This window comes from Suricata suricatta, chromosome 13 (genome assembly GCF_006229205.1).
Source record: "Suricata suricatta isolate VVHF042 chromosome 13, meerkat_22Aug2017_6uvM2_HiC, whole genome shotgun sequence".
In the NCBI taxonomy this organism is placed as follows: domain Eukaryota; kingdom Metazoa; phylum Chordata; class Mammalia; order Carnivora; family Herpestidae; genus Suricata; species Suricata suricatta.
The window spans coordinates 61,252,425-61,275,178 of NC_043712.1; the positions used below are offsets into that span (position 1 = coordinate 61,252,425).

Below are 22,754 nucleotides of genomic sequence, written 5' to 3' on the forward strand. Positions count from 1 at the left end.
AAACAAAATTCACCTATATGTGACTCATTTTAGGCCTAAAGACAACTACAGATTGAAAGTGAGGGAATGGAGAACTACCCATCCTGCTAATGAACATTGAAAGAAAGCTGGAGTATCCATACTTTATACCAGACAATCTAGATTTTAAAACAAAGACTGTAACAAGAGATGAAGAAGGGCATTATATAATAATTAAGGGGTTTAATCCATTAAGAAGAGCTAACAATTGTAAATATTTATACCCCTAACCTGTAGGACCCAAGTATATAAATCAATTATCACAAAGGTAAAGAAATTCATTGATAATATTACCATAATACTAGGGGACTTTAATACCCCACTTACAGTAATAAACAGATCATGTTAGCAGAACACCAATAAGGAAACAATGGCTTTGAATGACACACTGGACCAGATGGACTTAATAGGTATATTCAAAACATTTCATCCTAAGGCAACAGAATTCACATTTTTCTCAAGTTTACATGAAATATTATCCGAAACAGGTCATCAATAAGTCCTCAACAGGTATGAAGGATCGAGATCACAGCATGCATATTTTCAGATCACGATGATATGAAATTTGAAATCAACTGCAAGAAAAAAATTGTAGAGTCCTCCAATACATGGAGGTTAAAGAACGTCTTAGTAAAGAATAAATGGGTTAACCAGGCAATTAAAGAAAAAAATTTTAGATACATGGATGCCAATGAAAATGAAAACATGATGATCCAAAGTCTTTGGGATGCAGCAAAGGCAGTCCTAAGAGGAAAGTATATTGCTATTCAGGGCTACCTCAAGAAGCAAGAAAGGTCCCAAATACACAACCTAACATTACATCTAAAGGAACTAGAAAAGACACAGCAAATAAAGCCTAAAGCCCAAAGAAAAGGGAAATAATAAAAAAAAAAAATTAAACCAGAAACGAACAATATAGAAAGAAAAAAAAACAGAATAGATAATGAAAGTAAATGCTAGTTCTTTGAAAGAATAAATAAAATTGATAACCCCCCTAGCCATACTTATCAAAAAGAAACAAGAGAGGACCCAAATAGATGAAATCACAAATGAAAGAGGAGAGATCACAACCAATACTACAGAAACACAATTATAAGAGAATATTATATAAAATTATATACTGAAAAACTGGGCAATAAGTGCATAAATTCCTAAAAACTCACATAGTACCAAAAATGAAACAGAAAGAAATAAAAAATTTGAACAGATCCATAACCAGCAAAACAACCTGTGGCCTAGGAATAAATCTCACTTGATCAGGGTGACTAATTCTTTTAGTGTACTATTAAATTCAGTTTTCTAGTCTCTTGCTGAGAATTTTTGCATCCATGTTCATCAGGGGTATTGGCCTGTAATTCTCTTTTTTTGTGAGGTGTTTGGTTTTGGAATTAAGGTAATGCTGGCCTTCTAGAATGAGTTTAAAAGTTTCCCTTCCATTTTTATTTTTTGGAACAATTTGAGAAGAAGAGGTATTAATTCCTCTTAAAATGTTTGGTAGAATTCTTGTGGGAAGCCTTCTGGACCTGGACTTTTGTTTGTTGGGAGATTTTTTTATTACCGATTAAATTTTACTGGTTATGGGTCTGTTAAAATTTTCTATTCTTTCCTGTTTCAGTTTTGGTAGTTTATATGTTTCTATGAATTTATCTTTCTCCAGATTGCCCAGTTTTTTCACATATAATTTTCAAAGTATTCTCTTATAATTCTTTGTATTTCTGTAGGTTGGTTGTGGTCTCTCCTCTTTCATTCATGATCTTATCTATTGGATCCTTTATTTTTTCTTTCTATCAATCTAGCTAGAAGTTTATCTATTTTATTAATTCTTTCAAAGAACCAGCTCTTAGTTTCATTGCTCTGTTCTAATGTTTTTGTTCTTGTTCTTTCTATATCATTTATTTCTGCTCCAATTTTTATTATTTCCCTTCTTCTGCTGGCTTTAGGCTTAATCAGTTCTTTCTCTAGCTCCTTTAGGTGTAAGGTTAGAATGTGTATTTGCGATTTTTCTTGCTTCTTGATGTAAGTCTGTATTAGTTTAAACTTCCATCTTATGATTACTTTTGCTGCATCACACAGATTTTGGACCATTGTGTTTTGATTTTCATTTCACCTGTCAGAATGGCTAAAATTAACAGTACAAGAAACAACATATGTTGGTGATGATGCAAAGAAAGGGGAACCCTCTTACACTGTGGGAATGCAAACTGGTCAACCACTTTGGAAAACAATATGAAGATTTTTCAAAAAGTTAAAAATAGAACTACTCTGTGACCCAGAAATTGTACTACTAGTTATTTATTTAAAAAACAAATACAAAAATACTGATTCATAAGGACAGATATACACAAATGTTTATAGCAGCATTATCAACAATAGCCAAGTTATGGAAAGACCGCAAATGCCCATCAACTGATGAGTGGATAAAGATGTGGTATAGTAAGGCAGAGAAGGACAGATACCATATGTTTGCACTCATAGGTCTAACAGGAGAACAGGAGAAACCTAATGGAGGACCAGGAGGAGGGGAAGAGGGAAAGAAAGTTGGGGAGAGAGAGGGATGCAAAACTTGAGAGACCACTGAATACTGAAAACAAACTGAGGGTTGAAGGGGAAGGGGGAGGCGGGAAAAGAGGTGGTGGTGATGGAGGAGGGCACTTGTGGGGAAGAGCACTGGGTATTGTATGGAAACCAATTTGATAATAAACTATTAAAAAAATTTTTTTTAATGGAGAGAGGACCTGATAGGTACTTTTCCAAAGAAGACATACAGGTGGCCAATAGACCCAGGAAAAGATGCTCAACATCATTAATCTTAGGGAAGTGAAAATCAAAACCATAATGAGATATCACCTTATACCTGTCAGAATGGCTAGAATAACATTGGCAAGGAAGTGGTGAAAAGGGAACCTTCATGCACTATTGGTGGGAATGTAAACTGATGCAGCCACTGTGAAAAATAGAATGGAGGCTCCTTAAAAAAGTAAAAATATAAATACCATATAGTCCACTAATTCTACTACTGAGTATTTACACAAAGAAAATAAAACACTAATTCAAAAAAATATATGCACTCCTGTTTTACTGTAGCTTTATTTACAGTAGCCAAGAGATGGAAGCAACCCAAGTGTACATCAATAGAAGAATGCATAAAGAAGATCTGGTGTATGTACACAATCGAATATTGTTCAGTATAAAAATGAAATATTGTATTTTGTAACAACATGGGTGGATCTAGAAGATATTATGCAAAGAGAAATAGGAGAAAGACAAGTACTATGCAATTTCACTTATATGTGGAATCTAAAAAACAAAACAAAACATAGCAGATCCATAAATACAGAAAACAAACTGATGGTTGCCAGAGCGGAACAGAATGGGAGGATGGACAAAATGTGTGAGGAACAGTAGAAGGTACAGGCCTCCAGTTAAGAAATTAATAAGTCACGAGAAGAAAAGGTACAGCATAAGAAGGGATATAGTATTGGCATTGGATGGTAACAGATGGTAGCTACACTTGTGTTGAGCATAGCATAAGGTATAGACTTATTGAACCATTATGTTGTACACCTGAAATTAATGTAACCTTGTGTGTCAACTATGCTTCAATTAAAAAATAAAATAGAAACATTATCTGGATATATCAAGTGGTCAACATACCAAGTCTGGGCTTTTCTAGGAGTCTGGTTTACCATTGACTGTGGTCTGGCCTTTATCTTTTGGCCTAGGTACTCAGTTTTGTTAATGTTTGAATTGCCTGCCATCAGAGAAACTAAACAGAGCTTAGGAAATCCATGAAAGCTTTGTGTATAGCAACATGGAGAGATTAACCATGTGGGTTGCAGAAGACAGACTGATTGATTAGACCTTGGCTTTGCTTTTTACAGAATTTTGATCTTGATCAAGTTACCTTACATCTGCGTCTCAATGTCATCATCTGAAAATGAGGGTAATAAGTATCTCCTATGTTACTGTTGTAATGAAATAATGTGAGTAAAATGTGAGGTATGAATGAAATAATGCTTGCTAAGCACTTCACCCATTCCTGGCAATACTCAGTAAGTATTAGATGTTGATAGTAATGTTATGTTGTGGATTTTCATGATTTTATTATCATGACTGTTTTTATTATATGAAGCAAAATATATATATAAATTTATAATAAAACAGAATAGTACCTGGGAAAAAAAAGATGTGGTATATATGGGCTATATATATATATATATATATATATATATATATATATATATATACACACACACACACATACACACATGGTATATGGGTGTGTGTGTGTGTATACACACATACATGCAGGAATATTACTCAACCATAAAAACAAGTAAAATCTTGACATTTGTAATGATGTGGTTAGACATAGAGTGTATTATGCTAAGTGAAAAAAGTTAGTCATAGAAAGGCAAATACCATATGATTTCACTCATATGGGGAATTTAAGAAATAAATGAGCAAGAAGAAAGAGAGCGAGGCAAACCATGAAACAGACTCAAATATACAGAACAAACTGATGAATAACAGAGAGGAGTTTGGGGGGATGGGTTAAATAGGTGATGAGAACTAAGGAGTGCACTTCTCATGAGCACCAGATATTGTATAGAAGTGTTGAATCACTATATTGTATACCTGAGACTAATATTACACTGTATGTTAACTAATTTGAATTTAAATAAAAACTTTTTAAAAACCCTACAATGTCCAATATTAGAACAACCCCTTCATCAGTCTGTGGGTTGTTATTTGCATAGTATATCTTTTCCATTCTTCTGATTTCAACCTATGTGTCTTTAAATGTATGTCTTTTATAGATTGTTATAGTTGGGTCTTACTTTATTATCCATTTTTCCAATCTCTGCTTTCTAGCTGGGTTGTTTAGACAATTCATATTTAGTGCAGTTATTAGTAGGGTCAGAGTTACAGTTGCTGTGTCCTTAGTCTTCTTGTTCCTATTTTCCTCCTTTACTAACTTCTTTTGTGTTAAGTAAATCTTTTAGTATTCATCTTAATTCCTCTACTGATTATTTTTTTACTATATTTTAAACCATTTCCTTAGTGTCTGCTCTAGAAATTCCATTATGCATCTTACCTCATTACAGTTTATTTCAAATTTACGTTAATTTGATTCCTATGAAATATAATATATTTTCTCCAACTCTATTCCTTTCCCCTCTTGTGCAATTATTTTCATGTATATTATATCTGTATACCTTATAAAACCAACATTACAGTATTATAATTATTTACACAAAGTTATGTATTTTAAGGAATTTAACAGAAGAAATGTGAAAATATATTTAGTTTCTCTTATTTTTAACATGGATATTGATTTCTTTAAACTTTTCATTTCTTCCAATTAATTTGAGCTCCCATCTAGTGTCATTCTCTTCTATATTCCAAAGAATTTTCTTTAGTATTTGTCATAAATCAGTTCTGATATCAAGGGATTCTCTCAGTCTTTTTAAATTTTGGAATGTCCTTATTTTACCTTTATAACTGGTAGATAGTTTCACTGGCTAAAAAATTCTTTATTAGAAGTTTGTCTTTCAGTATTTTGATTATATCATTCCACTGCCTTCTAGGGTCATTTTTCTCTGATGAGAACTTAGACATTATCTATATTGATAAACCCCTTACATATTGTTTTTTTCTTGCTTAAGATTTTTTCTTTGTATGTGTGGCTTTCAGTACTTTGGCTATGATGTGTCTAGGTATAAATCTCTTTAAATTTGCCCTAATTATGGTTCATTAAACTTCTTGGATGTGCAAGTTAATATTTTTTTTAACAAATTTGGGTAGTTTGAGGCCACTATTTCTTCAAAGAATTACAGCTAGTATTGTACCCACAATTTGAGGAAGTATATTAGATGGAATTTTAGACATTTATTGGGAAAGTCTAAGAACTAGGAAATCAGATTGAGTACATGTCTTTGGATTTAAACCATTGGGCACAATGAGTACCTTTTGATCTCATAAACAGTTATTTCTCGCTCTGTGAGTCTGTTTCTGCATTGCTGGAATTCAACTATAAGATTAATTTCTAAATTATTACCCTAAGGTTTTTAAAAATCCACCACAAAAGAGTTATATACTATGTGATTCCTTTTGCATGAATCTCTAGAGAAGACAAAACAAAGCTATAGTGACAGAAATCAAGAGGGAGAGTTCCAAGATGGAGTTGACTTAACAGTTTAAAAAGTGATCCAATATATTCGGGATCTCAATAGATGGAGTTTATGTCATGTACTCATTCAGATAAGGTTTGAATACAAGAATATCTTCAAGAGAGACATTACAGTTCTGTAATGTAATTTACAAAATTATCACAACCCATATGGGGATGGATGCCAGGTAATTACATGTTCTTCCCCAATCCCTGGTAGAGTGGACTTAGAATGAGGTTAAGATCAAGGTGAGAAAATTATATTGCTTCACTTAGGGTGGATTATTAAGTATCCAGGAAGCCCAAAGTTATTATCTGAGAAGGATACTGTCAAACATCTACTAGTCGTTGGTCAGAATAGCTATTCTCTGTTCTGTACACTTTGCCTTTGGTGTACAACTACGATTAAAAGCAAATTAGGCCTTTGAGACTTAGAAGGTAGTTCAGGTTTCATTGTATTTGGCACACTATGCAATTTCAAAGCCTATAAAGTTTACTAAAAATCGCTATTTGTGAGGCTGAGAAAAAGAAGTGAAGGTTAACTGACTTCTGACAGTGGCTCTCTTCTCTTTCTCTCTAAATCCTAAAGGGTGGACCTAACATAACTTATCCATGAAAAGGAATGCACACTGTCCTCAGGCTTTGCCTGTAGAACCTCCCTTGCTGGCTCCAGGCCTATAGTGAGAATAAAAACCCAGCTATGCTCAGAATGAAAATTGCAAGGGCTAATCCAGAAATTAAAACACACACACACACACACACACACACACACACACACACACACGAACTCAAGATCTTGCTCAATAGTACAAGCAGAAACTAGGTAGCATATATGAAGGTGGATTCTAGGATATTAGACCAAGAAGGATGAATTGGTTTTGGTCAAGGCCAAATTTTCAGTACATGAGTATTCACTGTGGACTCAGGAGCAGCTCATGGTGCCTTTCACACCAATGAAATATATAAAGACGTAACTCATTTTATTGCAATTTATTGCACTTTGCAGATATTACGTCTTTTACAAATTGAAGGTTTGTGTCAATCCTGCATTGAGCAAGTCTATTTATTAGCACCATTTTCCAACATCATTTGCTCACTTCATGCTTCTGTGTCACATTTAGGCAATTCTTACAATATTTCAAACTTTATCATTCTATTTGTTATGGTGATCTGTGATCAGTGATAATGTATTGCTAAAAGTTCAGATGATGGTTAGCATTTTTTGGCTATAAAATATTTTTAATTAAGATATGTATATTGTTTTTTAAGACATAATGCTATTGCTCATTTAGTAAACAACAATATAGTAAACATAAGTGTTATAATTAGGAAAGCAAAAAAATTCATTTGACTCACTTTATTGCAATATTCACTTTATTGTGATAGTTTGGAACCAAACACACTATATCTTTGAGATATACCTGTGTGTCCCTAATGGGATCCTGACAAATATTTTTTAAAAGCTCTCTGAGTAGTTCTCATGTGAAGTCATCTTTTTTGGTGACCTGAAGGGATCTACAGTGGTGGCTCTCTCTATGATTCATTGAAATGGAAGTAAATGGCCACTTTACTAAGGTATTTCTTAAGATATATACCTATATATGAAGTTCTGGGTCTTGGGGCCGGGAGCTACGTGGCTAAGATGGGTAAGCATCCAACTCTTGATTTGGGCCAGGTTTTGATCTTACAGTTCATGAAATCAGGCCCTTGTGTTGGCCTCTGCTGTACTGACAGTGTAGCCTGCTTGGGATTCTCTCTCTCCCTCTCTCTGCCTCTTTCTCTCTCTAAATAAATAAATAAACTAAAAAAAAAAAAATTCTGGGTCTCATGGGAAGAAAACTAACACAAGTCATCATAACAGGCATTCAAATCCTCTTTCTCCGTCCTTGATATCTCCTACTTTACAGACAGGAGGCTTTGACTGGGTCCCTTTGACAAAATTCCCCATAACTTAGTCACAATTACATACAAATTAAGCATTTCCAAAAAGTCCCCAAAGGAGACCTGTGGCTATATACCCAGTCTAATCTACTTCAAACTGACTCTATAATGTAAAGTGTCATTATTGAAAGTATGGCTTCTGCAATTTCAGTCTCACTTAGGGGTGGCTCTGAAACGTGTGGCAAAAATAAATCTTCCCAGTGGACAGAGTTTAAGTAAGGATATTTAGTTTCTCACTTTGTGAAGAAGAGATATATCTTGAGTTTAGATTTTTATTGATTCATGTCCCATAGCTCAATGAATTGTTCAGTAGGAGGGCGCTAAACAAGAATAAGACTGGAAATTTGGTGACAAAAAGGTCTGGAGAAGATATATGTGGATGAAATTCTAGGAATAGGTATTGAATGAGGTTTATAAATACTTAACTGAGGATAGGGCATTAGAGGGAAGAGTACAAGTGAGGTTTGGGTATTTATTCCTTTGGCTCTCTGTGCTGAGCCACGTAGTGGCCATTATGATATTTCTCTTTCTAAGGCCACAGCTCTCACAAGAGAGGCTTTTCTGCCAGATTCTGGTAATTACCTGTAGTCACTATGGGCCTGGTGGTGAGAACGCCTCCCTACCATCATTAGTTACTTTACCAACACTACCATGGTTTTCTTTTTTTTTTACTACCATATTTTTCAAAAGCCCTGATTATTATACTATCCTCAAAGTCCTATTGTTTCTTGACAATTGACACCTAATAGTCTCTTCATGACCAAAACAATTCTGATCACAAAGCCCATGGGGAGAGGGAATTTAATCTCTTTTATTTGATGTTGCTATCCCAGCATCTAGAATGATGTCTCTTGCACAGCAGATTAGCAATAAATGTTTCTTATATGAACGGATGTAGTGACCACTTTCTGTTGGTGATATTTATGTTAAAGTCAATTATGACTGATTGATTTAATATAGTTTAACCGGCATGTTTATGCTTCTATTTGTAATTCCTTACAGAATGACAAAAAATTATAAATGTCAACAAGAACAAGCAAACTGGTCTATGCACATGGAAATCCAAGATAACATAAAAATTTTTTGCAGAAAGAGAATTCAATAATGTTAATGTATAAAAACCAACAGCTTTCCTATATACATCTACACCTGCAGCTCTGGTCTTGACCCCCAGTCGAACACTGAGCTCCAAGGACACCAGGGCCGGTGGGAAGTCCCAGGTTGAAAAATTATAAAATTATAATTTTACAGCTATACCATTTCAATCCTAAATATCTCAGTCGTCATGTCTTTTTTCTTCACAAAATTAATTTTCCCACTTAACTTCAATTTTTTTTCGCACTTCACCTAAGTAACCATCATTTTAATATTTTCAATATCCAATCCATATTCACATTTCCCCCTTGTCTCCAAATAACCTAACGGGGGAAAATACTATTTCAGTCGATAGCCATTAGCACCCTCTATTCAAGCTTTATCCTTAACCTCTTTGGGCTCAGAGAGAACCTGAGCAGGAGACTATTAAAGAACATCACCCTCCCGCTTTCTACAATGCGTAAATGCCGAAAGAGTAGCTTAAAAAGTGACCATGGAGATCTATGGGAAATGTAGTCTTGAATCCTTAGGCTTCGTACAGCACTCTGGGAAGAGAATTCAGGCCTTCTTCCGCGCAACTGCAGTCGTAGCCCCGCCTCCTCATTCGTCTCGGGACTGCAGGCCAGCGGTTTGGGAGCCCCCAGGTCTGCTCCGAAAGTAAAGGATGCGCACCTGGGGTGAGAGTGCAGGGGAGCTCTCTATGGGAGGGGTGCGCTTGCGTCTAGGGTTGGAAGCGGGAAATCTTTGGGATACCCCTGATAGGCGCCGCGGCCGGCCCTCGACCACCAGAAGGCCGGTGGGAGCGTAGACCGGATGGAGAAACCCGGCCCTTCGAACTCGGGGCGCGCCGGTGGGGCCGAGCCCGGTCCTGAGTAGGTGCCGGATGAGGGTCTGGATGTGCCAGGACCGTGTGGTCCGGCCGGTCTGCTGCCCGACTTAGTGGCGGCGGGAAGGAAAGTGAGTTTATAACGCTGTTGGGGACCGTAAGTCTGCAGTGAGACCCTGAGCTCCAGAGCCAGAAAAGGCCCGGGTACATTTCAGCAGAGGCGATAGAAAGAATTTGGCAAAGAGTTAGATTTCTCATCTCAAAATGGTATTAATATGACTGCCCCATGGGGTTGTTTTGAAACTTAGAGCTAAGTTATCACTTGTAAAGTATATAGACAAGTGCCGAGCACTACTCAACTGAATAAATAACAACTGCTCTTATAGTTAGAAAACACTGTGTTCTTTTCATTGGATGGTTTATTGTAACCTCACAACCACTTAAAAAAAAAAGCTCTTGGGCTTAGCTTGGTGGAACCATGTGGTCAAGTCACAACTAGCTGTGAGGAAGTTTGGATACAAGGGCAGTGTGCTTTACTTCCAACCTCAGGCATTGTCTAAATATCACATCTGCCTAAAACCAGCATTGCAGTTTTCACAGCACTTAGCAAAGTGGCCTGTCCCCAAATCCCCAAGGATATAAGGGAAAGTGAATGTAGATGGAATCTGACAATGTGTCAAATGGATTCTGAGGAGCACCTGGGTGGCTCAGTCGGTTAAGCGACCGGCTTCGGCTCAGGACATGATCTCACGGTTTGTGGGTTCGAGCTCCCCATTGGGCTCTGTGCTGTCAGCTAGCTCAGAACTTGGAGCCTGCTTCAGATTCTGTATCTCTCTCTCTGACCCTCCCCTGCTCACACTCTGTCTCTCAAAAATAAACATAAAAAAAATTAAAATGTATTCTGAGATTTTTAGTGTCTCTTCAAGTCCGTTGGGTCAGACAGAGATTCCTGATTCTTTCATTGTCAGGCTGTCTTTAAGTCTCATATTATAATGAATTCCCAGGGTCATAGTTTTGCCCCTCAGATGAATTATTTCTTAGGTCCATTTCCCAATTGCCTTGAAACAAAGCAAATCTTTGTGAGGTCGGAAGCAAGGGACCTCTGTGTACAGGAGTCTTAGCTGGAAGATAGCATGCCTCTGATCTTGGACCTCTGTCCGGAGCTTCAAAGTGACAGAAGGGCCCAGAAAGGAGCAGATCCTAGATATGCAATTCCTGATTCCCTTGCCCAGAATAAGCTAGACTTCATGATGACATCACCTTCAGAAGCCACCACACTGTGTGACAGTAGGAGGTTTGGGCCAGTCTTGAGAAGAGTGAGGTGAGCTGGGGTGGTCCAGGGTAGGCTACTCAGGAGAGGCCACATCTTGGAGAGCTTGTGAAGGCGAGGTGTGGGGGGTACCCTTAACGAGGCAGAGGGAGAAAATTCTGCTTCCCTTAAATGGCCCCCACTCTACAGATGTCACACTGCTGTCACACCTGTCCATCACCACATGTGACACTAATGACATCCTCACCTCATAGGATCCCAGAGTGATGATAAGAGAAGTGTTTTCCAAAGTTATCTGCTTCTCTTTTGAAAGCTTTAAAGACATTGAACCTAAAAGGTTCAGAGACTTATCTGGGAAAACTCAGGTTGTGAGAGAGGGTAATGAGTACAATTTACTCTTTCATAGGTAAGTCACCATAAAGCATCTTATCAAAAGGGACTTTTGAAAAATACATCACAGCTGAAACAAACAATTAAAACTTCCTGTCTTGAAGCAGCCCATGTCTTTTAGTAGGCTTACTGTGGTTTGTCTATACCAGATGGCAAATAATATTACTGAGAAAAATAATGTAAATGATGCATGCTGAGTATTTGCTAAGTTAATTTTACTGAAAGTAGTCTCTCCTTTGGTGTACTTTAATTCAACTAATCTTCTGTTGCTTTTCTTTATGTCAGTCAGAAGGACACATGCATTATTGTTAAATCACAGTTTATGTTCACTCAGTATAAAACTGCAGATTTAATTAAGCTCATGATCATTTCAGAGTCATACAGAAACAGGTGGTGATCCTTCTTCTCATGCCCTTTCAGCATGCAGAGGGCCCCACACCTATGGGGAGGATGATCCTTGACTAGGGTGCTGAGATTTGGGGACGTGAATGTAGGAGCTATAAGACAGGTCAGATCTCAAAACCCCTGTCTTCTTTCTGTCCCCTCAGCTGGACCACACTTCTCTGCACTCTCCCAAGAGCCACAGAAAATGAATACACCTCAGGTGAGCTCTTCATTTATTCTGCACTTAGTATTGGATTTATAAGGTTTAGAAGGATCAGTGCATTAAATGGAAAAGGAGAACTAGAAATAGGTCACATCAGGGTGCTTGGGTGGCTCAGTTGGTTAAGGGTCCTTTTTCTGCACAGGTCATGATCTCATGGTTCATGAGTTCGAGCCCCATATTGTGCTCTGTGCTTGGAGCCTGCTTTGGATTTTGTTTCTCCTTCTCTCTACCCCTCCTTGCTCATGCTGTCTGTCTGTTGTGGGAAGCTGCAAAGATTCAGCCGATTGGCAACTTACTTCCTGAGGGGAGCTACCTGAATTGCAAAGATAGGCAGGGAAGTGCCACTCCCTGTCAGGAGAAGCCAGAAGAACAAAGATCTACCGCCTACAGGCAGGGTAGTGCCGGCCCCTCAGGCGCTGTGCTAAAAACTTTAGTTTGGTTCCTCCTTTACCCTGGCCTTAATCACTTGACCCTGTTTCCTAGCAACCAACCCTGTCAGCTTCCCGCCCTAAACCTTATATAGGTGCGGGTATTTTCTCAATAAACTGAGGCTTGAACAGAAACGCTTGTCTTGCCTCCACTCTCTATGCTCCCTGCCCCCTTATTCTCACTCCCTCCTCAGGGACCCATGATGATCCACCGACCCGCCGGCCAGGGGGGAACAGACAGTCTATCGCTCTCAAAAATAAATAATAAACATTAAAAAATTTTAAAGAAATAAGTGACATCAATCTTGAGTAAAAGTATACACTGTTTCACTATCAACTGTGAAGTTTGCCCTCAACTTTTGGTAGGAAACCTTTGTTAGGGTAGGGTTAAGTTCCCTCCATGTACCAGTTTGCTAAGATTCCACAGTCATAAATATGCCTTGAATTATTGATTACCTTTTGTGCATGTATTAGAATAAAACTGTAGCTTATTTCCTTTAATCTAGAAATACTGTCAATAGTATAATGAATTTTCTAATTTTAACCTGAATTCCTGTATAGACCCTCATTGCTAATAAGTGTGGTAAGTTGCTTCTTACATATTTCCTCAGGCTGTTTGCTAATACTATATTCAGGGTTTTTATTTCTGTATCCACAAGTTGGATTAGGCTATCCAATTATGGTATCATGGTCATAGTCTCCTGAAAGTAAGTGGAGAAGTTTTCTGCTTTTCTAGTAATTTAGATGAGAAAATTGCATTACATGAGGATTTTGTAAAATTCACTTATAAAGTTGGACCTTACACAGGTTTTTTGCATGGATAGTTTGGATGTTTATTAGTCATAAGACTACTGGATTTGTATTTGTATTTTTTTCTTTTAAAGACTTGCAGCTCTTCCCTCCCCTATTTTTTTAAAATTTAGAGAGAGTGTGCATGAGAGTGGCGGAGGGAGGGAAGGAGAGAGAGAATCTCAAGCTGACTCCATGCTCAGTGCAGAGCCCGAAGAAGGGGTTCAATACCATGACCCTGGGATTATGACCAGAGCTGAAATCAATAGTCAAACGCTTAGCCGACTGAGCCAGCTATGTGCCCTGTTGTCATTACATTTTCATAGAAAATTGTTCATTTTTATTTGCATTTTTAGGTGTATTTTCATGTACTTATTAATAGTATTCTCTTAGGATTTCAAAATCTTTATCTATAATATCAGTAATTACTTTTTGGATCAGCTTTTAAATTTTATTTTAGCATAAAGGCTGCTCTTCAGAAAAAGACAAAATATGTTCTAGTTGGCCCAATCTGAAATCTAGAATGTCAGGGTCTGAGGGTCTTAATATTTTGTGCTGGCAGCAGACTCTAAATATTGGGAATAGAAGAACATATACTTGCAATATTTGTGCTCTCTACCTTTGTATACCCATCTCTCAATACCCTGTCTGGATAAAAATATACTTTCTCCATTGAGTTACCTTGGCATCTCTGTGGGAAACCAATTAGTAATGCATGTATGAGTCTGTTTCTGGACTCTATTCACTTCTGATGGTCTGTTTAATCCTTTTGCTAATATTCTATCTTGATGAGTGTCTCTTTACAGTAAATAACTCCTGAAATCAGGTAATGTGAGTCTTCTAACTTTGTTCTTTTTCTAAATTGTTTGGGATATGCTAGGTCCTTTGCTTCTTTTTAGAAAGTTTTGAAAATCAGCTTGTCTGGAGCACCTGGGTGGCTCAGTCAGTTAAGTGTCCAGCTTCGGCTCAGGTCATGATCTCATGGTTCATGGGTTCGAGCCCTGCATCGGGCTCTCTGTTGAGAGCTAGCTCAGAGCCTGGAGCCTGCTTCTGATTCTGTAACTCCCTCTCTCTCTGACCCTCCCCTGCTCGTGCTCTCTCTCTGTCTCTCTCTCTCTCTCACACACACACACACACACACACGCACACACACACACACACACACACACACACACACACACAAATACATAAAAAAGAAAATCAGCTTGTCTGTCTCAGAGCCTGCTGAGATTTTTATTTTGATTGCACTGAATACATAGAATCTGTAATATAGATCAGCTTGGGAAGAATTAACATCTTGATCGTAATGAGTCTTCCAATTCATGAACACATTATCTCTTTTCATTTAGTTAGGTGATATGGAGGGTTTTGAGGGTTTGGGATTTTATCCTTTTATGTCAAAAGGATAGTTTGGACTATAGTTTACAAGAATAATACTATCTGTTATCTGAAGATAGACACTAGACTAGAAGGAGGAACAATATAGGAGCCTATTTCTATAGTCCTACCAAGAAATGATGATCATAAAGGTGTTAGTTACTTTGAAGTGGTCCAACTCTGGATGTAATTTAAGGTAGAGCCAACAGTCTGAGAGTGTGTGTTTCTTTTCTACAGCCTTGCAAATAGAGCATGTTAAACTTACTGACTTTTTACCAAGGTGATTTTAACAATCTTTAATTTTATAAGCCTTTCTCTTCTCATGAGTGAGGGGTGGAACATTGTTTTTTTTGGTTTTTTGTAATTCATCTATATTTCATTTTTGTTTAACAGTTTATCCCTTGCCTGTTTTTCTACTGATGTGTTGATTTTAATTGCTGTATCAATGTATCGTCATAGCACTTTTCTGTGATATAAATTGCACAATTTTCCTGAAGTCTTTTTGTCATTTTGCCTTTTCACGATTTTTTTTCATAAAGGCGTTTGATTTTTATGTCAAATTTAGCAGTTTTTTCATTTATGATTCCTAGACTTTCAGTCATAGTTGGGTGTTTCCCACTCTAACATTGTAAAATCATTATTCTCTATAGTCTTCTGTAATTTGATTTTATTTTTTACATTTAGATCTTGAACACATTTTAATTTTTTTAATGTCTTACTTGTTTTTGAGAGAGAGGGAGAGGGCACCTGCATGATCCAGTGAGGGACAGAGAGAGGGGGACAGAGGATCTGAAGTGGGCTCTGTGCTGACAGCAGACGGCCTGATGCAGGGCTCGAACTCATGAACCATGAACCTGAGCTGAAGTTGGACGTTTAACCAACTGAGCCACCCAGGCACCCTCATTTTAATTTTTCTCCTGCTCTGTGGTACAAGATATAGATTAATCTTTTCCCAGATGGTCATTGAGTTACCCTATGACATTTTTTTGTGTCCAGCCTTTTTTTCACTCATTTGGATGAATTATTCAGATAGGAAATTTACTTTGTTAATTATTCTTCCTATTATACACTTGGTTCTAGGTCTTATTCAGTTTAACCTTGGATGTCTTTTCACACTCTTCTTATTTCCCTGCTATTTCTGTCCACTCCTATGTTTGTATTAGATTGTGGCCAGCATTGTCCTGCTTTGCTTATCTAATATCATCTTACCCTCTGTCTTTCAGAATTTGTTCAAATTTTCAGGCCTTCTGTTGGGATGTTTCTCTGTATTCCTCTTTTGTTTGCTTTTATAGTATGTTTTATATTTTACCTGACTGGTTTTGAAGGCAGGGATATGCTAGGTCTATAACCTTGAACTAGAGGAATCATGCTTATAATTCTCTTTTATGTTAATTTCCAGTACTCTAATATTTCCAGTTTCTCTTTCTACCATTTCAGAATTCTTTCTCAGCCTTCATGGACTTTGTTTTTCTACCTGCCTCTTAAATATTGGTATTCCCTTAGTCTTTTTCTCTCCTGTTTCTCTGTTCTTTTTCAGACATCCCTTTTTCTTTGATAACTTCAGTTATCATCTTAATGACATATGTCTCCTAAATCCTTATTTTCATTTTAGGCCTCTGTTTGAAAATCATGCAACCAACAATGAAATAAATAATTCCATCTGTATGTTCCACAGGTATTTTAAGTGCAAATGAAGGACATTTGCCTCATTTGGGACATTTGACCCAACCTCTGATCCTTGATTATTCTTCCAGTCTCTGCATATGACATCAATATCTACCCAGTTGCTTTGCAGCATCTCTGTATATAGCTACACAGGAAAATAATGACCAGATTTTGTTTCTTATAAAGATTAGTTTCTCATTCTTCACCTTTGCCGGAGTATAATTCTTCTCTTAAATTGGGTCTTTGTTTTGCTGCTTAAGACATTGCCCACTGTTAATATAGATCAATGGTTCCTAACTGGAGTCCATTTTGCTCCCCAGAAGACATTTGGCAATGTTTGGAGACATTTTTGATTGTCACAACTGGAGATGTTGCTGGCATCTAATCAATTGAAACAGTGATATTGATAAACATCCTAAAATGCACAGGACAGTCTTCCACAAAAATAGCATTATCTGGTCCACAGTGTTGGTAGTGCTGGGTTGAAGGAATCCTGTTCTAAAGCATTACTCCTGAAATATGAGTCTGTTGGTGTGTAAATACTTCCCCAGTCTTACATGTATCTCTTCATTGGTTCTCTCTTACCCCAGCACAGATCTCCAGGTTGGGATGTGCATACTCTAGAGTGCTCAGTGTAATCTGTTTGTGTATGGGAAATGTATACAGGAATCCTATTTGTAATAAGTTTACCTAAAAAATAAGACACTAAGCTTTCTTATTATATTAAGCAGCAATGTTTGTATGTAAATTAAAAGTAAATATAAGTAGGAGAGTGAGGGTGGCTCAATCAGTTAAGTGTCTGATTCTTGATTTCAGCTTAGGTCATGATCTCTTAGTGTGTGAGTTCGAGCCCTGTGTCAAGCTCTATGCTGACAGCATACAGCCTGCTTGGGATTCTCTCTCTTTCCCTCCCTCTCTCTGCCCCTTGCCAGTGCATGCACATGTTCTCTCTCTCAAAATAAACTTTAAAAAAAAGTAAATATAAATAATTCCAAGCATGAAGATATTTTTTTTTTTACTAATCATGTGCTATCCCCAAGACAGAGTTATGGCCATGATAGTCATATCCTTTATAGCATTTTGCTTTAAACTCTAAACAGTAAATATAGTAAGACTTAGTTTTCAAAATTTTTTTCCATGTCCCTGATTCTGGACAGATTGATTAGAATTGTGCTGTTAACAGGCATCAGTGTCATTCAAGGACGTGACTGTGGAGTTCACCCAGGAGGAGTGGCGGCAAATGGACTATGCTCAGAGGACCCTGTACAGAGATGTGATGCTGGAGAACTACAGCCACCTGGTCTCAGTGGGTGAGCAGACCTTACCATGGGACTCCCTTTCAACTGCATATTCTGGTTTTTCATTTTTCTTTTTAAAATGTTGATCATTTTTGCTGAGGTGTGTTTTAACAGAAAATAAAACTCAGGACTTTTAGTGTACACGTCAGTGAGTTGTGAAAAATTACATAGTAGATTTTCATCATCAGACTCATAATTTGGAATGTTTCTATCATCCCTAAAAGATCCTTGTACCCCTTTGCGTTGAGTCACCTACTCTCAGACCCCCAGCTATCAGTGATTTGCTTTCTATTGCAAGCACCTTGCCTTTTCTCAAATTTTATATAAATGGAAACATAAGGTATATATTCTCTTTTGTCTAGCTTCTTTCATTTAGCTTACTGCTTCTGAGACTCCTGGATCTGTGTGTCATCCTTTCAGTTGGGTTTTTTTCCAGTTCTGGGCTATTATGACTAAAGTTACTATGAACATTTACATAAAGTCTTTGTTTCAATGTGTTTTCATTTCCCTTGTGTAAATACCTAGGGTTAAATTTGCTGAGTTTTCTGAGAAGTTTGTATGTAATTTCATAAGAAACTGCCAAATGTTTCCAAGTTGGGTCTCCCATTTCTCATGATTATAAGCAATATTTGAGAGTTCGCATTGCTCTTTGGTTACCAACATTTGGTTTGGTAAGCCTTACTATTTTTTACCATTCTAGTTAGTATCTAGGTATTACGGCATTTTAATTTGTATTTCTCTGGTGACTAACAATATTGAGCCTCTTTTCATGTACTTTTTTTTTACCAATAATAATCTCCTTTAATGAAGTAGCCACATTTTCAGCTCATTTTTTAAAGTCTTTTGGGTTTCTTTATCTTCTCAGAAGTTCAGACCTTTTTCTAATATATGTTTTACAAACTCTATCTTTGTCTTGCCTTCTTAAGCAAATGTTTTCTGATTATTTTTGTTTTTTACCTATACTTTTTTAAAAACTTTTTATATGACAGTAATTGGCACAATTTTAATTTTTGCAGATTTCCCCCAATGCTTAAATCTTATATAACTTTAATATATCAACACCAGTAATTAAACATTGGTCTAGGGTGTATGAATAACTCTGTGTTCTTTTATCACAATTGGAGATTTTTGTAAACACCATAACAATCAAGATACAGAACTGTCCTATCACCACAAAGATTTTTCTCATGCTGCTTCTTTATAATCATACCCATCCTCTTTCCCACACTGCCCTGAATCTCTACGAACTACTAAAATGCTCTCCATCTACATAGTATTCCACTGTATGAATATAACATAGTTTATTTAGCTATTCTCATACTGAAAGATATTTTGGTTGTTTCTAATTTGGGTCTATTATAAATGAAGTTGCTATGAACATTCATGTTCAAGTTTTTGTGTGAACATAAATTACTTTCTCTCTGGGAGAGTATGCCTTAGGAGTATGATCAGGGTTGTATGGTAAGTATATGTTTCACTCTTTAGCAAACTACCAAACTATTTTTCAGAATGGCTATACTATTTTGTATTTCCAGCAGCAGTGTATGAGAAATCCAGTTACTCCCTATTTTTCCTAGTACTTGGTATCATCACTAGTTTTTGTATTAGTAGTTGTAATGGGGATCTAGTGGTAACTCATCATGGTCTTAATTTGCATTTCCTTAATGGCTAGTGATGTTAAATACTTCTAATGTTCTTATGCCATCTATGTATCCTTAGGCACGAAAATGTCTGGTTATGGCTTTTGTGCATTTTTTCCATCTTTACTGATAATATAATGACAAATAAAAATTATATATTTAAGCTGTGTACAACCGATGTTTTGATATATGTACATATTGTGAATCAATTGCCACAGTCAAACTAATTAACATATCCATGACCTAACCTCATTACCTTGGTTTTCTTTGTGGTGAAAACACTTAAAATCTGCCCTCTGGCAAATTTCAAGCAAACAATACAGTATTATTAATTATACTCAGATTGCTGTATTTAGATCTCCACAATTTATTCATCTTGCATAACTTAACTTCAGACCCTTTGACCAACATATCCCGTTCATCCTCTCCCCAACCCCTGGAAACCACCATTTTACACTTTTTTTATGAGTTTGACTCTTTTAGGTCCATTGAAACAATATTTGTCTTTCTGTGTCATTTATTTCATTTAGCACAGCGCCCTCAAGGTTTATCCATGTTGGGGCAAATGTCAAGATTTTGTTCCCCTTTTTGACTAAATAATGTTCCTGTGTGGTGTGTGTGTGTGTGTGTGTGTGTGTGTGTGTGTGTGTGTGCATATGCATGTATACACACATCTTTAGTCATTTATCCATCAACAGACATTTAGATTATGTCTTAGCTATTGTGAATAAAGCAGCAGTGAACATGGGGATGCAGATTATCTCTTTGAGGCCCTGATTTCATTTCCTTTGGATATATACCCAGATATGGAATTGCTGAATTATTGGGTAGTTCTTTTTTTTTTTTTTTTAAGATTTCAACTAATCTTGACACCGATATTGGGCTTGAATTTACAAACCCAAGATGAAGAGTCTATCCTCTACCAGCTGAGCCAGCCGGTGCCCCTAGTGTAATCCTGTTTTTGTTTTTTTGAGGAACCACCATACTGTTTTGCATAAGAGCTGCACCAATTTACATTCCCACCGACAGTGTACAAGAATTATGTTTTCTTCACATCCAGCATTTGTTATCTTTTTTCTTTTTGATGATCACCATTTCTAACAGGTGATACCTCATTGTGGTTTTGATTTGTGGTTAATAATTAGTGATGTTGAGCACATTTTTATATCCTTATTTTTTGTATGGTTTCTTTTGAGATATGTCAGTTCAAGTCCTTTGCCCATTATTTTAATCTAGTTAATTTCTTTTTTGCTATTGTGTTACATGACTTCCTTATATATGTTGTATATTTATTTACTCATTATTATAATTTTTGAGGATTTTCCCCCATTCCATTGTTTGTCTTTCACTCATTTCCTTTGTTGTCCAGAAGTTTTTTTTAGTTGGATGTAGTCTCACTTGTAATTTTTGTTGCCTGTGCTTCTGGTATCATATCCAATAAACAGTTGCCAAAACAAATGTAAAGGAGCTTTCTCTCTATGTTTCTTCTAGGAGTTTTATGATTTTCAGGTCTTATGTTTAAGTCTTTAATCCAATTTGAGTTTACTTTATATGTAGTTTAAGGTAAGAGTCCAGTTTTCCCAGCACCATTTATTGAAGAAACTGTTCTATTTGCATTGTGTATACTTGACACCATTATTTAAGACTACTTAAGTTAGACATATGGATATATTACTGTGCCCTCTGTACTACCACATTGGTCTAGATGCCTGTTTTTATGCTAGTACCTTAATGTTTTCATTATTCTAGTTTTGTGTAGTATATTTTGAAGTCTGGAAGTATGATGCTATTGTAGGATTTTTTACCTCACCACCTGGGGTTTGTTGTCTCACTACTTGAGGAATGAAGAGGTTGACACAAAATAAGCAGCAAGCAAAAGTTTATTAGAGTATAAGAACAGAAAGGAAGAATAGTATGAAAGCTCTTTACAGAGGGTGCATTCGAAAGTCAATGCCTGCAGACCATAGGCATGGACTTTGTTTTATAAGATTCTGGTATTCCCCCCTCTTCCCCCTTAAACTTTCTCAGGTTCTACCCTTATTGGCTTGATAACTGTAGATGCTGAGTTGTCCATTCCCGATTGGTGCAGTTCCATTGTATGAGGCATGGCCTGTGGCCATATCATTCCTTGTGGGTCATATGTTTTATGGTATACTTATTTTTAGTTAGGTCTTTTATCAAATTCCTGAGGGAAACCTGAGGGTAAGTAAGTGATATCTATTACATTCTTAGGAGGAACCTTATGCCCAAGGAGGTTTGCTATGGTCAGACACTCCAAGCATTGTTCCAAAATATGTGTTTTTCCTTACCCAGGGACCTCAGGTCCTAACCTTTCTCTCTCTGCCTACTGAATCCTATCTTTTCCTAGCATAAGCCTCCAACATTGTTCTTTCTCAAGGTTGCTATGGCTATCCAAGGTCTTTGTGGTTATGTATGAATTTTAAGATTTTTTTCTACTTCTGTAAAGAATACCATTAGGATTTTGATAGGAATTGCATTGAATCTCTAGGTGACTTTGTATACTATGGACATTTTAACAGTACTATTCTTTAATCCATCTGTATTTTCTTTAATTTTTTTCTATCAATGTTTTATAATACTTAGTATACAAGTCTTTCAGCTCTTTGGTTAAATTTATTCCTAAGTATTTAAAAATTTTCTTTTCAGATAATTCATTGTTTGTATATAGAAGCTATGTTGATTTTGAATCCTCTAATTGTACTAAATTTATTAGTTTTGTCCATTTTTTAATTTTTATTTTTATGTTTTAATGTTTAGTTATTTATTTTCAAGTGAAAGAGAGAGCAAAAGCAGGGTAGGGGCAGAGAGAGAGAACACCAAGCAGGCTCCATGCTGTCAGTGCAGAGCCCAACATGGGGCTGGAACTCACAAATGGTGAGATCATGACCTGAGCTGAAATCAAGAGTTGGCCATTTACTGAGCCACCCAGGTGCCTCAACAGTTTTGGGGTTTTTTAAAATTGAGTCTTTAGGGTTTTCTACATATAGAACCATGTCATTTGCAAACATAATTTTACTTCTTCCCTTCAGTTTTAGATACCTTTTATTTCTTTTTCTTGTCTAATTGCCTTTGATAGGATTTTGAATACTTTGTTGAATAGAAGTGGTAATGGTGGACACCCTTGCCTTCTACTGGGTCTCACAGGGAAAGCTTTTAGTATTCCCCTGTTGATTGTGATGTCAGCTGTGGGCTTTTCATCTATGCTTTAATTGTATTG

General features: G+C 36.7%; 1 protein-coding gene across 1 annotated transcript in view; it reads left to right on the plus strand.

Moving 5' to 3' along the window:
• Window positions 1-9,815: 9,815 nt before the first annotated feature.
• Window positions 9,816-22,754, plus strand: part of LOC115276244 (zinc finger protein 782-like) — a 60,053-nt gene continuing 47,114 nt past the window's right edge. Inside the window, exons 1-3 of the mRNA XM_029920174.1 lie at window positions 9,816-9,903; window positions 12,261-12,316; window positions 17,762-17,888. Of these exons, the coding sequence (XP_029776034.1) occupies window positions 9,891-9,903; window positions 12,261-12,316; window positions 17,762-17,888 (196 nt within the window). The 5' untranslated portion in view covers window positions 9,816-9,890. The remainder of the gene's footprint in view (window positions 9,904-12,260; window positions 12,317-17,761; window positions 17,889-22,754) is intronic.